General features: G+C 43.0%; 1 protein-coding gene across 3 annotated transcripts in view; it reads right to left on the bottom strand.

Moving 5' to 3' along the window:
- The window catches only part of palm2akap2 (PALM2 and AKAP2 fusion), an 87,648-nt gene that overhangs the window by 35,272 nt on the left and 35,467 nt on the right, over positions 1 to 16,909 (bottom strand). For all 3 annotated transcript variants that reach the window (XM_069162512.1, XM_069162521.1, XM_069162530.1), the window contains exons 5-8: positions 7,706 to 7,820; positions 6,339 to 6,360; positions 5,046 to 5,171; positions 3,032 to 3,862 (exon numbers count right to left, since the gene is read on the bottom strand). In XM_069162512.1, the coding sequence (XP_069018613.1) occupies positions 3,032 to 3,862; positions 5,046 to 5,171; positions 6,339 to 6,360; positions 7,706 to 7,820 (1,094 nt within the window). The remainder of the gene's footprint in view (positions 1 to 3,031; positions 3,863 to 5,045; positions 5,172 to 6,338; positions 6,361 to 7,705; positions 7,821 to 16,909) is intronic.

Below are 16,909 nucleotides of genomic sequence, written 5' to 3'. Positions count from 1 at the left end.
AGGCAAACTGGATTGGTCATGTTTCATTCTCAAACTTCTTCTTTTTTTCTTTTTTTTTTTTTATGCTTTTGGAACTGTGATTGTAATTTCCTTTTTGTATGTGTATACTGCAAGTGCTTCTTTGCTCTGCTGCACCCTGTGTGTGCATCACACTTTGGGGGGTAACTTGAACACTACACTTCCCAGAATACACTTCTCTGCATAGTCTCCAAAACCAAACAGCTGTGTGATGTGTGTATTTTGGCCAAATCTGGAACTCGGATGATATTTGTAAATTGTCCCCAGCCTACAGCCTTACAGTGAATTTGCTGCGAATGAACCCTTGATAAAAGAAAATAATGATGTGCAGCACGTCTGGGAATGGCATTAGTCGCCGATGGTCAGAGGGGAGGGGAAGAAGTCGTGTGTGTGTGTGTGTGTGTGTGTGTGGGGGGGGGGGGGTTAATTGTGAGATTACACACAGCAAAGCAGTGGCGTGAGAGAATGAAAATATACAAAGCTCTCATTTATGCACTCATACAGTCATCATATGGCATCGTATGAAGGACATGTCTAGTTCCATAATTATCTCTAGATCTCTATATAGATGTGTAAAATAAAATCATCGCTAAATAGAATATAGAGCGTATTTACATTCTGTATCTACACAGGAAACCAGATGCCGACGGCCAATCACACAGCCAGCTGGACTGACCGACAGCAGCAGTGGCCAGTCACACTGAAGCGTGGATGATTGAAGGGGGGGCGACTTGGAGTTTGGTTTAGAGGAGGGATTGTGAAGCTGTGGAGCTTTCATTGCTGGAAATGTGCTCTTTGTTGCCGAGGAATATTGTTTCTGTGTTTCATCATCTTTGTGACTATCGCCAGAGTTAGTACACAGAGCAGAAAAACGTGGTGTTCTTTAGTGAAGGATTAGGACCAGTATAGCAGACCAACAAACGGCCCGGTGTACTTTATAAAAAAAAAAGGTTGCTGAGGCTCTCGGTACCAGTCGATCACCAAATAAGTTCCGTTCAGATTTGTGATTAGATTTCGATTTTTTTTTCCTGGTGTCTTTTCTTCATGTTGTATAAATCCCAGATTCGATTTGAACTAAGGGCATCACAGCCACTTGATACAAACCTGAGCCACATATTTGGACCCTAACAGCCTCCCTCGCCAGACTTCTTTGTAAATGTGCGAACGTTTTCTTCAATCGTGTGTCTGTTATCTGGTCTGTTCAACTTTATTGATCTTACTCCAACAGGAGATTTCTCTCTGTAATGTAGAATGGCAAAGTGTAGTCACAAACTCTCCAAAAATTCAGCTCACAAGATGATTATCGAGCATCACCGCCCTCTCTATTCCATCTAACGTGAGCAACACCTGAAATGGAGCAAAATCTTCCAAGAGGATCCATTATCAGGCGAAGAATGAGGGACAATTACTGCTTTTGAGAGATTTTCTGAAAACCAGCCAAGTAAACGACCTACAGAGGGATGAATATACAGTAGATGATGTAATTATGACACCCAGGCCTTAATTATTTGTAGCACCCTTGTGAAAGAGGGCCTGGATGGTGACTGTGGCCAGAGCTGGCAGTGTTTTCAGTCTCTTTGTGTTCTGAAGAGTGTAATGGATCTCTGGTGGAGCTCTGCAGCAATGAAGTGAATTTAAAGAACAAAAAGAGGAACATGAAATTGTGCATAATCTTTGTCTAAAAGCTCATTTGAGCACAGCTATCATAATTTAGTCGTCTGGTAGTGCTTGCTAATGTGCACCATTCCCATGTTTGTGCCCAGCCTGTTAGATATGCCCATTTCTGTGTTTCCATAGGTGTAAATATGTGCCCCCCCGCCAGAGTGTATTTGTTGAGCTGCCATTAGCTTCCTGTGCTCTACAGAGTTGAGACACATTGGAAAAGTTGGCTGTATAGATCCTACTGGGTGTTCCAAGGCTTCTTATTGGCTGCTGAGTTTAGGAAGTGTGAGAATAAGAGGAAATGCCCTCAGCAGCGGAATAGCTGAAGTTAATTGAGGAAACAGCAAAGAGAGGGAGAGAGAGAGTTCAGAGAATGCTCACTAAAAGAGTCAAAAACTCAGTTTCCCATGGAAACAAGCATCCCAACAATTCAATGGCCTTTTGAGTTTCAAAATAAAAGGAAACAAATGGTTGAGATAAGAACAGCAAACTGAAATACAAGTCGAATAGAAACACCTCACGATGTCTAGTGTTTGTTAGAACTATTCGTGTCGTAGAATTAAGAGGCACATAAAGAAACCAAGGCAACAAGTACCCACTTCTCCGCCCTCGTCACAGAGAGTCTGCACAAGGAAAAGGTGGTGGGTTGTTTGAGTTCGTACGTCGGGTGTGTGGTTGTTTATGTGTGGAAAACAACAGGAAGCGGGGGTTGAAAGAAAAGGAAGCAACCGAAAAGGAAATTTAAGAAAAAAATAAATAACTGAGGCTTGTGTTTGTCTTTTTGAATGTTTTATGAACTGGCTAATTAAAGGTTGATTGTCCTTCGAGCCAGACGGACTGTTTGGTTAGACAGCGTAGCAATGCGTGACTGATTGTCCGTAAAGTCTCGCTGACCACTGAGAGGAGTTTTGTAGGCCCCGGTTTGAGCCGTTTGTCAACAAACGTCAATTTTTCTCCATCTTTGTGTCTTATTTCACCATAAAATATAGCAGCATGACAACAGCTTTTTTTTTCTTCTGCATACTGATGTTGACTTGGATTTATGAAATGTCGTGTGCTGTCTGGGGAGCTACCCTGTCGACAGAGTGGGTGACGAAAGAACAGAAATGTAGAGGTGATAATGCAACTGAGTAAAAAGTCAAAAGTCAGACAAGAGTGTGTGCGCGTGCGGGTGGTGTGTGTGCCAGCCGATCAGAGTCCAGAGGAGGAGGAGGAGGAGGAGGAAGGCAGGGCTTCTGTTAGTAATCATCCAGAGACAGAAGAGAAGAGGGGAATAATAAAAGGGGTGGAAGAGGGAGAAGATTCAGTCACATGAGGGTGCAGCACTGGCAGCGTTTCCTCTTGTCTGTACCTGTGGCAGGGGTGAGGCCGGGCGGGGGGGCCGTGCTGGCGTCTGGGTTTGCAGGGGGCGAGGAGGCGCTGTCGGGGTCACGGCCGTCAGACGACAGTTCCGTGCTGATGGCCTCGGACGTGGCCGGCCGCCCCGACACGAGGTCGGCCGCCGTGCCGTCGATGATGGAGAGGTCGGTGACCGTCTTCTCCCTCAGCGACTTCTCGTCGTCTTCGTCGATGAGCACGACCTCGGCCTTCACGGCGCCGTCGAAGCCGAGCAGCCGCCTGCTCTCGCTCGTGTCTTCAACGTCCTGGTAGCCGAGGAACACCATGGTGACCGGGTGCTCCACGCTGGCTTGGGGCGGGGAGGTGAGCTCGGTGCCCGGGTGGGCTGAGGACCCCGGTTGGGCCGTGATGGGAGCAGCGGAGGGGGGCATCATGCCCAGTCGGCTTTCCCTCTGGAGGGTGACCTGGGCTGGTGGGCTAGAAGGGATGGATGGTGGGGCGCAGGAGGGTGGGGACAGATCGTCAACATCTGCTGGGGAAATGTAGGCCTGCGGGGCAGCCGGGGTCACCGTCACCTGACCCCTCCCGCTGTCTCCTCCTCGTCCTGCAGGTCTGGCAGCTCGCTGGAGCAGCTGGTCGACTTGCACGGAGCTCCAACCGTTCTCTACGGTGGTGGTGGACACGCCCCCGGAGGAGGCGACCTCGTAGACCACCTTCCTGCCGTCGTCGTAGACTTTGACCCCACGCGACGCCGCGTCCAGCGGGCTCACACGGTTGGCCGACAGGACGCGCTGCTCACCAGTCTGCGGGTCGTGCTGCACGTTGATCTCCATGGCAAACATTGCTGTTAGGAGGGGAGGTGAGGGGGAGGAGGGTGGGAGGAGAAACAAGGAGGAGGGAAGGGGTGATGCACAAAGGGTGTAGGGTTTGAAGGAGGAGTGAAGGGGTGGGGTGGGACCAGTGGAGGGGGGGGGGGGGGGACAAGGTGGAGGGAGTGAAGCGTGAGGAGAGGGACACAGTGTTCTCTAAAAACTCATATATAGGTTTTGTAATCAAACTGACACGTATGCAATTAGTAAAACACAATGAAGGTCAGTGAACTCTGATTTGAGGACAAATGGATTGTACCTTTTGGCAAACTACAAATATCTCGTATATTAAGGTCACTTGGGGCCCGTTTCTTACGTGTTTCTAATGATGTTAAATGTTCATCTTTTTTTTTGGAGAGCTACGCACGGCCAACTGCAAAGTCGGCAGCACTATATACAATGAAGCAAACATGCAAGATAATGAACTGAATAAATCTGAATACAGATTTCCTTTTACTATCTCAACTTTTACTAACATACGCTTTCTTTTTTGTGTAACTGCGATTTATGTTTATTTATGATTTATAACTATTATGATTAAACCTAAATACAAATATTGAGAGTATAAACGACTACTAACCAGGAACTGTATTACTGTTATTATTACTAAGAGTAAAAACTGCAACTAAAAAGAATCCCACTAAATCCAAACAAAAGTTAATTAACATAAAAACTTGTGGTGTAAAATAGCGCCACAATACTAGTATACTAAACTAATAATGCAAAGTTTAAAAACTATATGTCTCAATGCTTTCCCTATCTGATTTCAATACTTCTGCTACAAATAAGAAGATAAGCTGAAGCTTGAACTAATACCTATTAATACCGGTGTGTTCATGTATGTAGATACATACTGGTTAAGTTATGTGGAAGAACACAAGTATAAACTCTGAGTTTATCAGTGTGTTTTTCTCAGCACATGTGTGTAACTTGTCTGAACCTGTGTGTGTGTGTGTGTGTGTGTGTGTGCATGGTGTGTGTGTAGTGTGTGTGTGTGTGTGTGTGTGTGTGTGTGTCCGTCCACTCTCCATGTGCGTACGAGTTTATCCTCGTTATAATCCAACTTGGCTGCGGCCCAAAACCTTCCTGTCCTCCCTCCCTTCGCTCTCTCTTCTCTCCCCTCCCTCCCCTCGCCCTCCTCTCCTCCCTCAGTCTTACCAGGTCTTGGGTTGGCGTGCTCTCCGGATGCGGGTGGGCCGGTCCGGGGCTGCGTGGCCGGGGCAAGGTGGTTGGGATCGGGGTCCATGCGGTCCGAGAGAGGGGCGGACATGCAGCCAGTAGCATCTAGTGAGCAGGAGCACAGGAGGGCAAATGACACATCGTCAGTGGGGGAAAGTCGTGAGGGGGGGGGGAGGGAGAGAGAGGGGGAAGAGGGAGAGAGAGAGAGAGAGAGAGAGAGAGGGAGGGAGCGAGAGAGGGAGGGAGGGAAGGAGGGAGAGGGAGAGAGAGCGAGAGAGACACACACACACGCGCGCACACACACACACACACACACACACACGCACGCACGCACGCACGCACGCACGCACACACACACACACACACACACGTGCACGCGCACATGCACACGCGTGCGCTCTGACATCAGCCACATGCTGATAAACACACAAACACACGCATACGCACACACACCTCAGTGATGTGTGGCCACACCTAAACACAAACCCACACACAGTCCAGCCTCCCAACAGGGAAACGAACCACACCCCTCTGACCCTGCCCGCCCCTATTCCTTACACACACACACACACACACACACACACACACACACACACACACACACACACACACACACACACACACACACACACACACACACACACACACACACACATCTCTCCTCGTCTCTGTTTCTGTGTCCACGGCAACTCTAGTACCCCTGAGGTTCAGTGCTTATGCAGCAGAAGCATGTGTGTGTGTGTGTGTTTGTGTACTTGTCGCAGCTTTTTGTGAGTCTATACGTGTGTGTGTATGTGTGTGACGGCAGGAACAAAGCTTTCAGGGCTTATGGGGGCTTGTCGGTGAATAGAGGGGGATAAAGCCAGCGACTGCAGGCTGCAGAGTCATGGCCTTGTGTGTGTGTGAGCTTCAATAGTCTCGCTGAGCCGGGTTCTGTGTGTGTGTGTGTGTGTGTGTGTGTGTGTGTATGTGTGTGTGTGTGTGTGTGTGTGTGTGTGTGTCTATATGAGGGACTTTTTTGTACCAGTGTGTGTTTGCGTGCAGGTACGTGTTTGTCTGTGTGTCCCTGTGAGTGTGACTGAATGTTTGTTTGGGGGTTCAGCAGCGAGTTCTGGCTTGCATCTCTCCTGCCTCAGCGAGACTATTATCCACACACACACACACACACACACACACACACACACACACACACACACACACACAGATGGACAGTTTAGGACTGTGTTTGTGCATTTGTAATGTGTGTGTGTGTGGGAGAATCAGAGTTCATACCTTCATCCTGGGTCATCAGACTCTGAAAGAGAGACAGGAGAACATATTTGTTGAGCCATAGCAGAGTGATGTGGGACAATAAGAGAATAATGGACTTTATTTAATTGTAATTTATTTAATAATGAGGTGAAATTTCAAATAATATTTGTTTCTTGGAAAGTTATCTCGGCCTTTTCTTCTTCATCACTATCAGTGTTCCTTTCAGTGTGTTAAGATGCAGTACTATTAGCACTTTTATTTTGAAAAGTGATATTACATTTCAGAGGTAAAAATTGATTTGTGCGTCTCCAATATTTAGCACTGCAACGGCATGACTGCATGTTAATCAGTTTTACAGCGCAATTAAAAATGAATTGTTTTGTAAACACAAAGCTACTTAGCAGCAAAGTGTCTATGCGAGACATTTTTTTTTTTTTTTACTGTTTTTAATGTGCTCTCAGGAAAAAAAAAATACGATATTAATGTGTAATTAACTAGAAACTGACAATAGATTGCGAGCAAGTCTTTTAAAGTTATGTGGGGTGGGACTAGTTACTCCACTGCTGTAGGTCATTACCAACGCGTTAGGGCAGAGTGTGACCATACTTCTTGTTAAAGCTGACAATTAGGGGCTCCACAAGGTTTTAATGTTCTAATTGGGTTTGCAGGATATCAGATTATTTGCTCTATCCAATATGCTGATACTCTCCAATTCTTTTGGCTGATGCCATACTGATATATGCACATCGTTTTCCACCAAACTGCAGAAACGATCAATGCTGTTGTCCAAATGACGTACTTCCCTTAATACACTTACAAATAGCGCTCTTCCATGTTAGGACTTTTACTTGTGTCGTGCAGGATTTTCATAGTGACTAGTGTTGTTTCAAATCTCACACTGCCGTTCCGCACTGACCGGAAATAACCATTATCACTCTGCCCACTGGTAGATGCAGACAGGAAATACAATACTTAAAAAAAACATTAACTATGCAAAACAAGAAGCTAACGTCAGCTTATGTATTACAGCATGTCATATTTATTTCTATGTGAAATAATTGTAAGATTCCTCAGATTTCAACAGGCTTGGATGATGCTCTCAGTGAAACAAACAGTTACTATCAAACCATGATTTCAGACACTTAAAAAAAAACTAAAAAAACTCCACCTATTCTCCATCTCACTCCTTCATGTTGCATCCTCTTTTACGCTCAAACAAAGAGATGTGGTGATCCTACGCTCCAGCAACATGGCGTTGAGCATCAAGCGTTGACACCAAATTAAAGTGCCATTTTATTGGCAGAAATATATAAGCATTTCATTTTAAAACCGTTATCACCCTGTCCAGATGACATGCTGACATTACTGGTCATCTCCAGTTCTTATACCTTCTGCAGGTCTTCTATCGAGCGCTCCGTCTCTTTCAGACGTTGTCGAAGAAGTTGCTCTTTGGCTGAGATCAGAGATTCTTCACTCTCAAGAGCACTGATTTCAGACTCCAGCCTGCAAACACGCAAACAGAAACAAAGGGATCAGTTTCTGTTAGTATTTTGGAAAAGCTGGCTAATGCTGCTCTGTAGAGAAAAAAGTGCTCAACAAAGTGTGAAGATAAAACATTTTGAATTTGTCTTTCATCAAGACAGCAGCGTTTACACTGGATTAGTCCACGGGGGTTCAGTCTGTTCTTAATCCCTCGTGGGTGCGTTTACGCAGACCTTTTGAAGTCTAAAATTCTGATCGGGACGTGCGGCAAGTCGTGTGATCGAAACACAACGAATGACTTATATAATGCAGAGATCTGAAACGTGCACAAAAAAAAAAAAAAAAGTACAAGCAACTGGCCGAGAGTTTTGTCTGGCGGGAAAATCTCGACATCCTCCTTCAGCAGGTTGATGAAAGGTGTAGAGCAGTTTTGCAGTGGTGTGATAACGTCATGCTGTGTCTGCCCTTGCTACCTCCAGAGCCTTTAGGAATGTCTTTACAACCAACTCTGCCACTTTGCAGTCTGGAGACGCGAGTACCATTCCCTAAATTGCCCCTAAAATACACACACACACACACACACACACACACACACACCACACACACACACACGCGCGCACACACACACACACACGCGCACACACACACACACGCGCACACACACACACACACACACACACGCGCACACACACACACACACACACACACACACACACACACACACACACACACGCGCACACACACACACACACACACACACACACACACACACACGCGCACACACACACACACATACACACACACACACACACACACACACACACACACACACACACACACACACACACACACCACGTGGACATTTTAAGAAATGGATGTAACAACAATTCTAGGAAGCAGTCAGGGAGGAGGACCAGGGGTTGCTTCCTCACTTCAAAATACACTCCTCTGGGACGAGAGGAATTTGTGCGTCAGTGTGTGTGTGTGTGAGAGAGAGCGTGTAAAAGAGATATTAAGGTTCATAACAATGGTATCAACAGTCAAGTCTTCCCACAGTATTCAATAATTAGTAAGAGCTCAGTCCTCATATCAGCATCAGTGACCATGAAGAAGCTGCAGTACACACTGTTTGGACCGTACCGTTTACGAGTAGAGGGACATTTTATCTGAAGCACGTTAGAGAAACTTAACTGTTAGCATGAGTAGCAGATTAAACACTGAGAAAATCGAGCACCGAATCTTCAATGTTCACTAGAAACGAATCTGTTGTTTGTCTCTGCTGGCTGTAATCACGCAGAGCTTACATGTGAGACGGCGCTCTCTTCTGAAAAGTAACAACAACAACAACAAAGAAATGGCCTCATGTTCCCTGAAGGCATTGTGTGGATCAAAATAATCACAGCAGCTCAGGGTCAGTGAATGTGGTCAGAAATGAGATGATTCAAGGCTCCGTGTATTCAAAAAGAAACAAGAGGATTGTCCTCACTATAGCGAGACTGGAACAAATATAGCCACATAGGAAGACTGCTATTGTAAAAGCTCTGTCCATTCTGAAGAGCATCTTATCAGAGTGTATTGTCCATTACAATGCAGCTCTTTCTGAACCGGAACACTGGATGCTTATTCATTAATTCAGTTCATATCTACAGCGCATTGACAGCGAGTGAAAGAAGCTCATTACAATCTTATTTTTTCCTCCAGTAATTTTGAAGCGTTTTGTCCGACTTCACGTCTGAGTGGATTTTGTGGTCGAGGAGTACATACTGCAGTCAGTTTATTTAATGCTCTATATTTAACTCTAGCCTTGATGGTAAGATAAAGAATTACCCAACACTGGACTGAGCAGCAGAGACGGCATCAGTGTGTGATCAGTTCACGTAAGGAGAGCGCGTCCTTAAGAAAGTCCAACATAACAGCACACATAACAGTGATATGATAAAGAAACATGGGTAACACTTCACTTAAAGGTGAATTCATTATCAATGATTCATGCATGATTTAAATATTACTCCATGCATTAATACCTCATGAATGTTCAGGAAGTAACATGAGTTCAAAGTCTTTCATTCATGATCTCGTGCATGAACACCACATTAATGAAAGCATTAACAAAGGTGAGTACATCATCGGTGATTATGTTGTTTTATTAAACATTAAAATGATGAATTCTCTCCAAAAAAAAAAAGAATTTGACCACTGAACCAAACTTGTCAGCACAGAGCACATTCTACCATTTCTTATTTTAAATGTACAATTTTTGATTCAAATTTGTTTTAGTTCATGCATTAACTAATGATAATTAATAACCGTAAAGTGTTACCGAAACATCGAAAAATGGAATGGGACAAAATAAAGGACAAACTACGGGCAGATTAATTACAGAGACAGGAAACAAAGTTGAGAGGATAAATGGTTTTAACTCATTATGCAATTAAGCAATTTTGACAGAAAAAGGCACAAGAAGTTGCCGAGTTAGAAAGTCTTGCCATATTCTGCATCCAGCCTAATATCCAAGTGATTAAAGGCTAAAGAGCGATGAGTCCACTGCCTGTCTCAGCAAGATGAATTTTTCATGTTGAGTTCAACTTTGGTTAAAGACACACAAATCTGAGCATCAGCAAAGAGTTTTTAGATTGCTGACCTTTGATGAAACGGAAAGCAGGGCAAGATGGAGTGAGCTTTATGTTTTATTAGCCGAGTTGCGTCATCCTCATTTACTCATCATACTGAAAGGAAGTGTTCAAGAGCTACGAAGAATTTATACGAGTCCTTTCCAGACACTAAGACGGGAGTCGCTGCTACAAATATGTGCTTCAAATCAATTGAAGTTATTGTCATTAGTAGTCACGGTAGCTTGCTAAATGTTTGCTCAGAGACATTTAAAGGCATAAAATGATTACTGCATACGGTTATACAGTTGGCGTGATCGGACTATCCCACTTGCAGATGTTATATTGTCAAAAAAGATGCAGATAAATAACTGTTGGATCACCTCAATTGTCTTATCTGTAACTAAACCACCAACTGGAAGTCAATCACAAAACTCAGCAAATACACAGAAATGTAGTGGCCGTCTTCCTCATCTCCCCACACTGGCAACCGCCTTCCTTTTCCCCTCCATACTGAAAGATTTTTTTTTTTTTTTTTAACTCTGCAGTACTCTTGAATTGACACATTAAGACCCACTCTGGGAGTACAAACATACAATGTGTGCGGTGGTTGTCGGGAAATGAAAATTTCCTCAATCATGTCTTTTATCTTTACCTCCAGTATGTCTTATCTGACCACAGCAGATGTCCGTGCACACCATTTTCACTCATGTGGCTGCTCTTCCCTGCTCCTCCTGATCTTATTTCCTTTCTCCTCCCCTTTCTGGCGGGAAATGGGTTTTACTTTTGCTTCCTCTGAGCTGCGTGAGGTCTCGCCAAAATGGCAGAGAAGGAAGAGTTTTCTAATCTTACGCATTATTACTCCATCAGAAAATGTATAAAAAGCATCCCACGATGCAATGACAAACATATGGAGCTCATTGTCATCGATTGCCTCTATTGCACATAAATCCTTCTCAGCTACTTGGAAGATGTGAATAAATGCTCCCATCGCAAACACATTTTTGATCTCAATCTAAAACTGCATCTGTGAGTATGGCCTGTCAGTGTTTATGAAAAATCTCAATAATATCACAGTTATCCTCCTGCAGAGACTCATTCAGTGTCTGTGGTATTTCATGAGTTTGCACACTGTAAAAAATACTGGGAAGGTAAATCCATAGATCAGGGGTTTCCAACCTTTTCCCCTCTAAGAGCTACTTTGACAAAATGAAAGTTTATGAGAGCTACTCATGTTTAGTAACATTTATTCACATTGCTGAGCTCCACCAAAACCAGCTGAATAAGTTTCTTTTATGTGAACAATAAGAAATTGATACTCTTCACACACATTTTGTATCACAGCAGCTTAAATTCAACGGCATCTGCAGTGTTTTTTTTTCCTGTCTGCTTTTAATTTGAAAAGTCACGGCATTCAGTCAAATAAATTTGATCTCTCACTCACTCAGCGACAGACACTAGCTTCATAGCTCTGGCCCCACTGTTGCTGTCCAGCCAAAAATATATTTCTGTTATTTATGTATTTTATGAGCACACATTTCTTTTCAGCTCTGCTGCGTTGTGCAGGTGCGTTGCTGGTTGCAGTGTCTGTCCTCTGATCTCTGTGTGTCTCACGAAGGGCGGAGCTCAACCTCTGCTGCATTGACACGGTGCTGGAGGAGACACAGTGAAGGACAGGGAGGGGAGATTGTTCGCTTCTTACTCAATCGCGTTGACAAGTAAAAAAATTTTTTTCAAAAATATAAAATGTTGAGGTAGGAAATGGCAAACACTGCGTTGTCCAAACCTTCAGCGGCCTACTTACAAACGGGTACAGAGCTACGCGTTAGAGATTCCTGCCACAGGCACCGAGGATAAGTAAAAAAGAGGGGCAGAAATAAACGGAGGTGGAAACTAAGTAGGCATGAAATGATGAAGCAAAATTGCATCATTTATTCTCATTACACAAATTAACTGTACATCATAATAATAATAACAACAACAACAACAACGACGAACTGAAATATATTCGAAAGTTGCGTGAAATGCGTCTCCCAGTGAAGCTTCGCAAAAGCAGCATTTGCTGCAGGGCCGTTAGATCGGATGAAGTGTGTCTTTAATTGTGCCGCTGTGTGGCTGCAGAGATGGGTGACCAGAGCAAAGAGAGAGGAGAGATGGGGATGCTTGTGTCTGGCTCCCTCTAGTGATCAAACCTCAAACATGGTCGAAACTGAGCACGGAAAGAAAAGAAGAATTATCTTCATCATCATCATCATCATCATCATCATCATCATCGTCGTCATCATGACCCTTCCTGAGGTGACAACGCTGTGTTTGCAGTGCTGTGTTATGAGATGAAGAAAGCGGCGGAGAGATTGACTGGTTTAGAGAGCTGATACAATGGGTTATGAATGAAGATGATAAAAACCTGCAGTGGGTCAGCACAACGTCAGCTGTCATTCATAACCATAGATCTTGCATTATTTTTTTTTGTATGCTTTATCCTTTATAAAGTCCAGGGTCCTTTAAATAAATAAAATTTGTAAATACAAAGTATAAACAGCTGCACATCCATCAAGTATACACTTAAAACCAGATATATAACTATAACTAACTACTATACAACAACTAATCAACCTAAAATGTCTAATTAACTTTATTATACAGAAAGTTATTTTGTCTGTGTGTGTGTGTGTGTGTGTGTGTGTGTGTGTGTGTGTGTGTGTGTGTGTGTGTGCGCGCGCGCGTGTGTGTGACATGGGGCCATGACCCACCACTCTCCTGTTTTGCCCTCTCTTTATACTTGCAGGTCTGACAGCGCTACTATCTCTGTGGCAATCCTAAAAGAGACCAGTGATGTCACCGTCCCCGCCCCGTCAACCAACCGCAGGCCAGTTGCCATGGATACGCCTGGGTGGGCAGCAACTGCTTTCCACATCATACAGGAGGAGGAAGAACAGACATCTGGTTTTATGTGTGGTAGGATGTGTGTGTGTGTGTGTGTGTGTGTGTGTGTGTGTGTGTGTGTGTGTGTGCGCGTGTGCGTGTGTGTGTGTGTGTGTGTGTGTGTGTGTGTGTGTGTTGGAGTGCTGTCAGAGATACAAAGACAGACAAAGCAATGACAGGCTGGGAGGATAAAAAGAGGAAGAAGGTCGAACCAAACTGTGGAGCTAAAAATGAAGTTGTATGTGTGTGACAGCAGCAAACTGCTTTCTAGGTGCACTTCCTCTTCTGGAGTTTTTCTTGTACACTTTGATGAGGCTGAAGTAATCTTACTGGCTGAGGTAAGCCTCAGTGGGCGGGGCCGCAGCTTTTCAAGCTGTCCATAAAAGTAAGTAGTCAAAGTTAAAATCTATATAGGGCAGTTCAATATTGACTATTTTGCTGATAAACTTCAAATTACCAATTTATCCCAAAAAGAAAAAAAAGGAACAACTAGTCTGAGTAAAAGTATTTAATAAATGGCCTATATTTTTATATAGCCATATATATATATATATATATATCCCTATATCTGCTTACAGCTGCATTTACTAAATGTTTATATAATACTCAGAAATGCTAAAAAGTGATGAATATAGAGAGATTTATAAAGGTACAGATGAACCTTTAGTGTCATAATTTTTGAGAAATGCATCCTCACATTGGACTGCCTAGTCCAAAAAGGTCAACAGTGAGCCACTCTAATTATTTTCCTACATGTTCATCAATTGTGAAATATTGCAGTGCAAACAGAAGAAAATCAAAATGATCTTTTGTACAGTCTTGTTAGTTTTCAAGTTAAAATCTTAAAAGGTGAAAGGTCAAACCAACTTTTAAAAGTATGCAAGAATCTCAGCTTCAAGACTGAATATTTGTGTTATTTATTGCATGTGATACAGGTTACCACATGCACATCATGTGGCCTATCAACCAAAGTCACAGTTTAAAGTCAGGTCATATATCTGCACTCAGGCTAACCGCTACAGGTAGAAATCCACCCGACTTATTCCTGTTTCTGTGTCACAAACAGGACACGGAAACTGGCATTAAAACACCTGCCTGTTGTTTTCCTGCTGTAATGAAGACCAGGTGAAATTAAACCCATTGGCTCATATTAATTTCAAATTCCCGTCACTTTGATAAGATGCGGGATGCACATCATCCATCCTCAGCGCTCTTTTTTGACACCGGGTTGTGATTATTTTATAGCCTACGTTCACACACACCCAGACGCATCAGCTGTAACTCGCACACTTCTTTGATCCTTTCTACATTTGTCATGAATGATTAACTGTCCTGAGCTCAAATTCACAAACAGAAATGCGTCTCCTTCTCTTTCTGTCCCACGTCTAAATGCGTCCCATTGTTTCCAGTTTAAAGGGTACAAAAAGACAAATTACTGGTTGTGCTACAATACAATACAATATATATATAATACAATATAGAAAATGCTTCCATTCATAACTTTGAAAGCTCTGTAGCTCTTTACTTAAACTTTGCAAATGTCATCTCCAAGGCTTTAAAAAGATGAATCCTTAAAAAAAAAAAAAAATCATCCTTCTAAGGAACTATGAGGATGTATATTTTATATTGTTATGATTTCTGGTGTGTTTTAAGAAGTCAAATGCAGAAATAATTTACATTTAAATTAATCTGTGAGTTGCTAAATAGTTTAGCCTGTGAAAAGTAGCAACACATGCAATTTGTGTATCGCTGAGGGCTCACAGCGACAAGTGAGGATGTCTTGCTTTGTCCAGAACCCAAAAATATTTGGGTTATAAAGTTATGAAACAGAGAAAAACGACAAAACGTCATATTGGGAGCCAGAGAATGTGTTTCGGCTTCAATAACAATTTATTTCTTATAAAAATGACTGCAGATGTATTACCTTTGGTCAGCTAAACACTCAACAAACAAATGTACAACTAATAATAACTTATTTATACATATTTATCTCAAAACCTAAATTAACCCAAACTCTTAGTTTGTCAGAAAATGGTATCAACCCCTGAAGTTTACTGGGGATTGTATCTATTTCGTTCAATAACTTTAACTGAAAGCAGCATTTTAACGAGCTCAAATTACAAGAATGTAAAATCCACCAAAAGAAGGGCACGCAAGGATAAAAGTGTGGTCACACAAACAGTCCAGTGTCCCTGAGGAAGGACGAGACACTCGTATTACGTTCAAGCAAAAGTCTGTGACTATTGGGATGTGACGTCACCGCTCACAAGCTGTTTAGCCTGAAATGAATTGTTTGGACATCAAAAATAAATACCAAATGCTTCATGCTTTGGGTCTTCTGAAAGAAAAGACAAGTTATGTGTAACTGACACTTTAAGGTTTATAGTTCAAAATAAATAGGAGGCTGTGGTAGATGTCCAACAGAACACATGGTTATGTCCAGCTCCTGAATCCTGAGTCTATTTTCATTGGTGTTATTGTCTGAACACTCGGAGACTAATGTTGGACTTTTCAAAGTATAATTTTGGTGCCTCGAGTTTGTTTTCACTGCAGTTACATTCGGCTCGAGCTCAAATGGTTTACGTCTGGTCTGGTGTTTCAGTCGAGGGTAAGAAAATAAGCCTGATGCACCAATATTTTCCGAGCCGCCGTGTTTGGCTGAGAGTTTTGTGAACATGACCTCATCAGACTATATTTAGATTTAGAAGAAGTGCGAGCTTTTCATACCTCGCAGAGAACAAACCGTACAGCGGAGGGCGACTACATTTCTGAAAGTGGCTCAGACGTTGATAAGCTCAGAAACAAAGGCAGGCAGGCTCTATGAGCTTCACAGCTGAGCAGCGAAGAGATCTGAACTGAGAAGCATCCCACTTTTCTGGACAGTGAAAAACGACGTGCTCTCAAAAAGACAAAATATTCTTAGAACATTATGTAACGCAGTGCCAGAGCACTTCAGTGGGATTGTTCCTGGAAGTGTAGCTTGCTGCAGCCGGAGTGCCTGCTGGACCTCGTGTGTCTTACAGACTCTGAGGTTTTCTGGTCTGTTAATTTATTGATAGTTAGACAAGATAAGAGGAAACATTATTGATCCGCTGTAGAGAAATGAGGTTGCTGCAGTGGCAGGATTCAGCACAGAAAAATAAGCAGAAAAGTTGTGGCGGACACACACAAACAGGAGTGTATGATGAAGTTACTGGAGTGTAAGCAAAACAAAAAAAATAACAGACATAAAAGAGTGGGAGATGTGGGACAGGCCATGTTAACGACTTAGACCTATTCACTGTACTGTAATTAAATCTCAATACATTACATTCGTAAATTCAGTTTCTTTTTCTAATTTTATTGTTTATTTTCCTGCAAAATCCGCTCACTTCAAATCCAAATTGATTGCCGTGTGAACAAAGTTTTAAAGGCCTCATTTCGCTGCAAAATATAAGTGGACCAACTCCGACTGTCTGGAATGACAGACTACTTTCTCATTTCTAAAAAAAGAAACGTCTTCCAATGGCTCCGCTACAGTGCAAGTTGCGAGAGCTGTCTTGTGGATGTGGCAGGACACAAAACCACACCGCTCCC

Source organism: Embiotoca jacksoni, unplaced genomic scaffold (genome assembly GCF_022577435.1).
Source record: "Embiotoca jacksoni isolate LCO1_2020_lvr unplaced genomic scaffold, fEmbJac1.0.p SCAF_10, whole genome shotgun sequence".
NCBI classification, from domain to species: domain Eukaryota; kingdom Metazoa; phylum Chordata; class Actinopteri; family Embiotocidae; genus Embiotoca; species Embiotoca jacksoni.
Note: the sequence above shows the minus strand (reverse complement) of the source record. Positions and strands in the feature narration are given on the sequence as shown.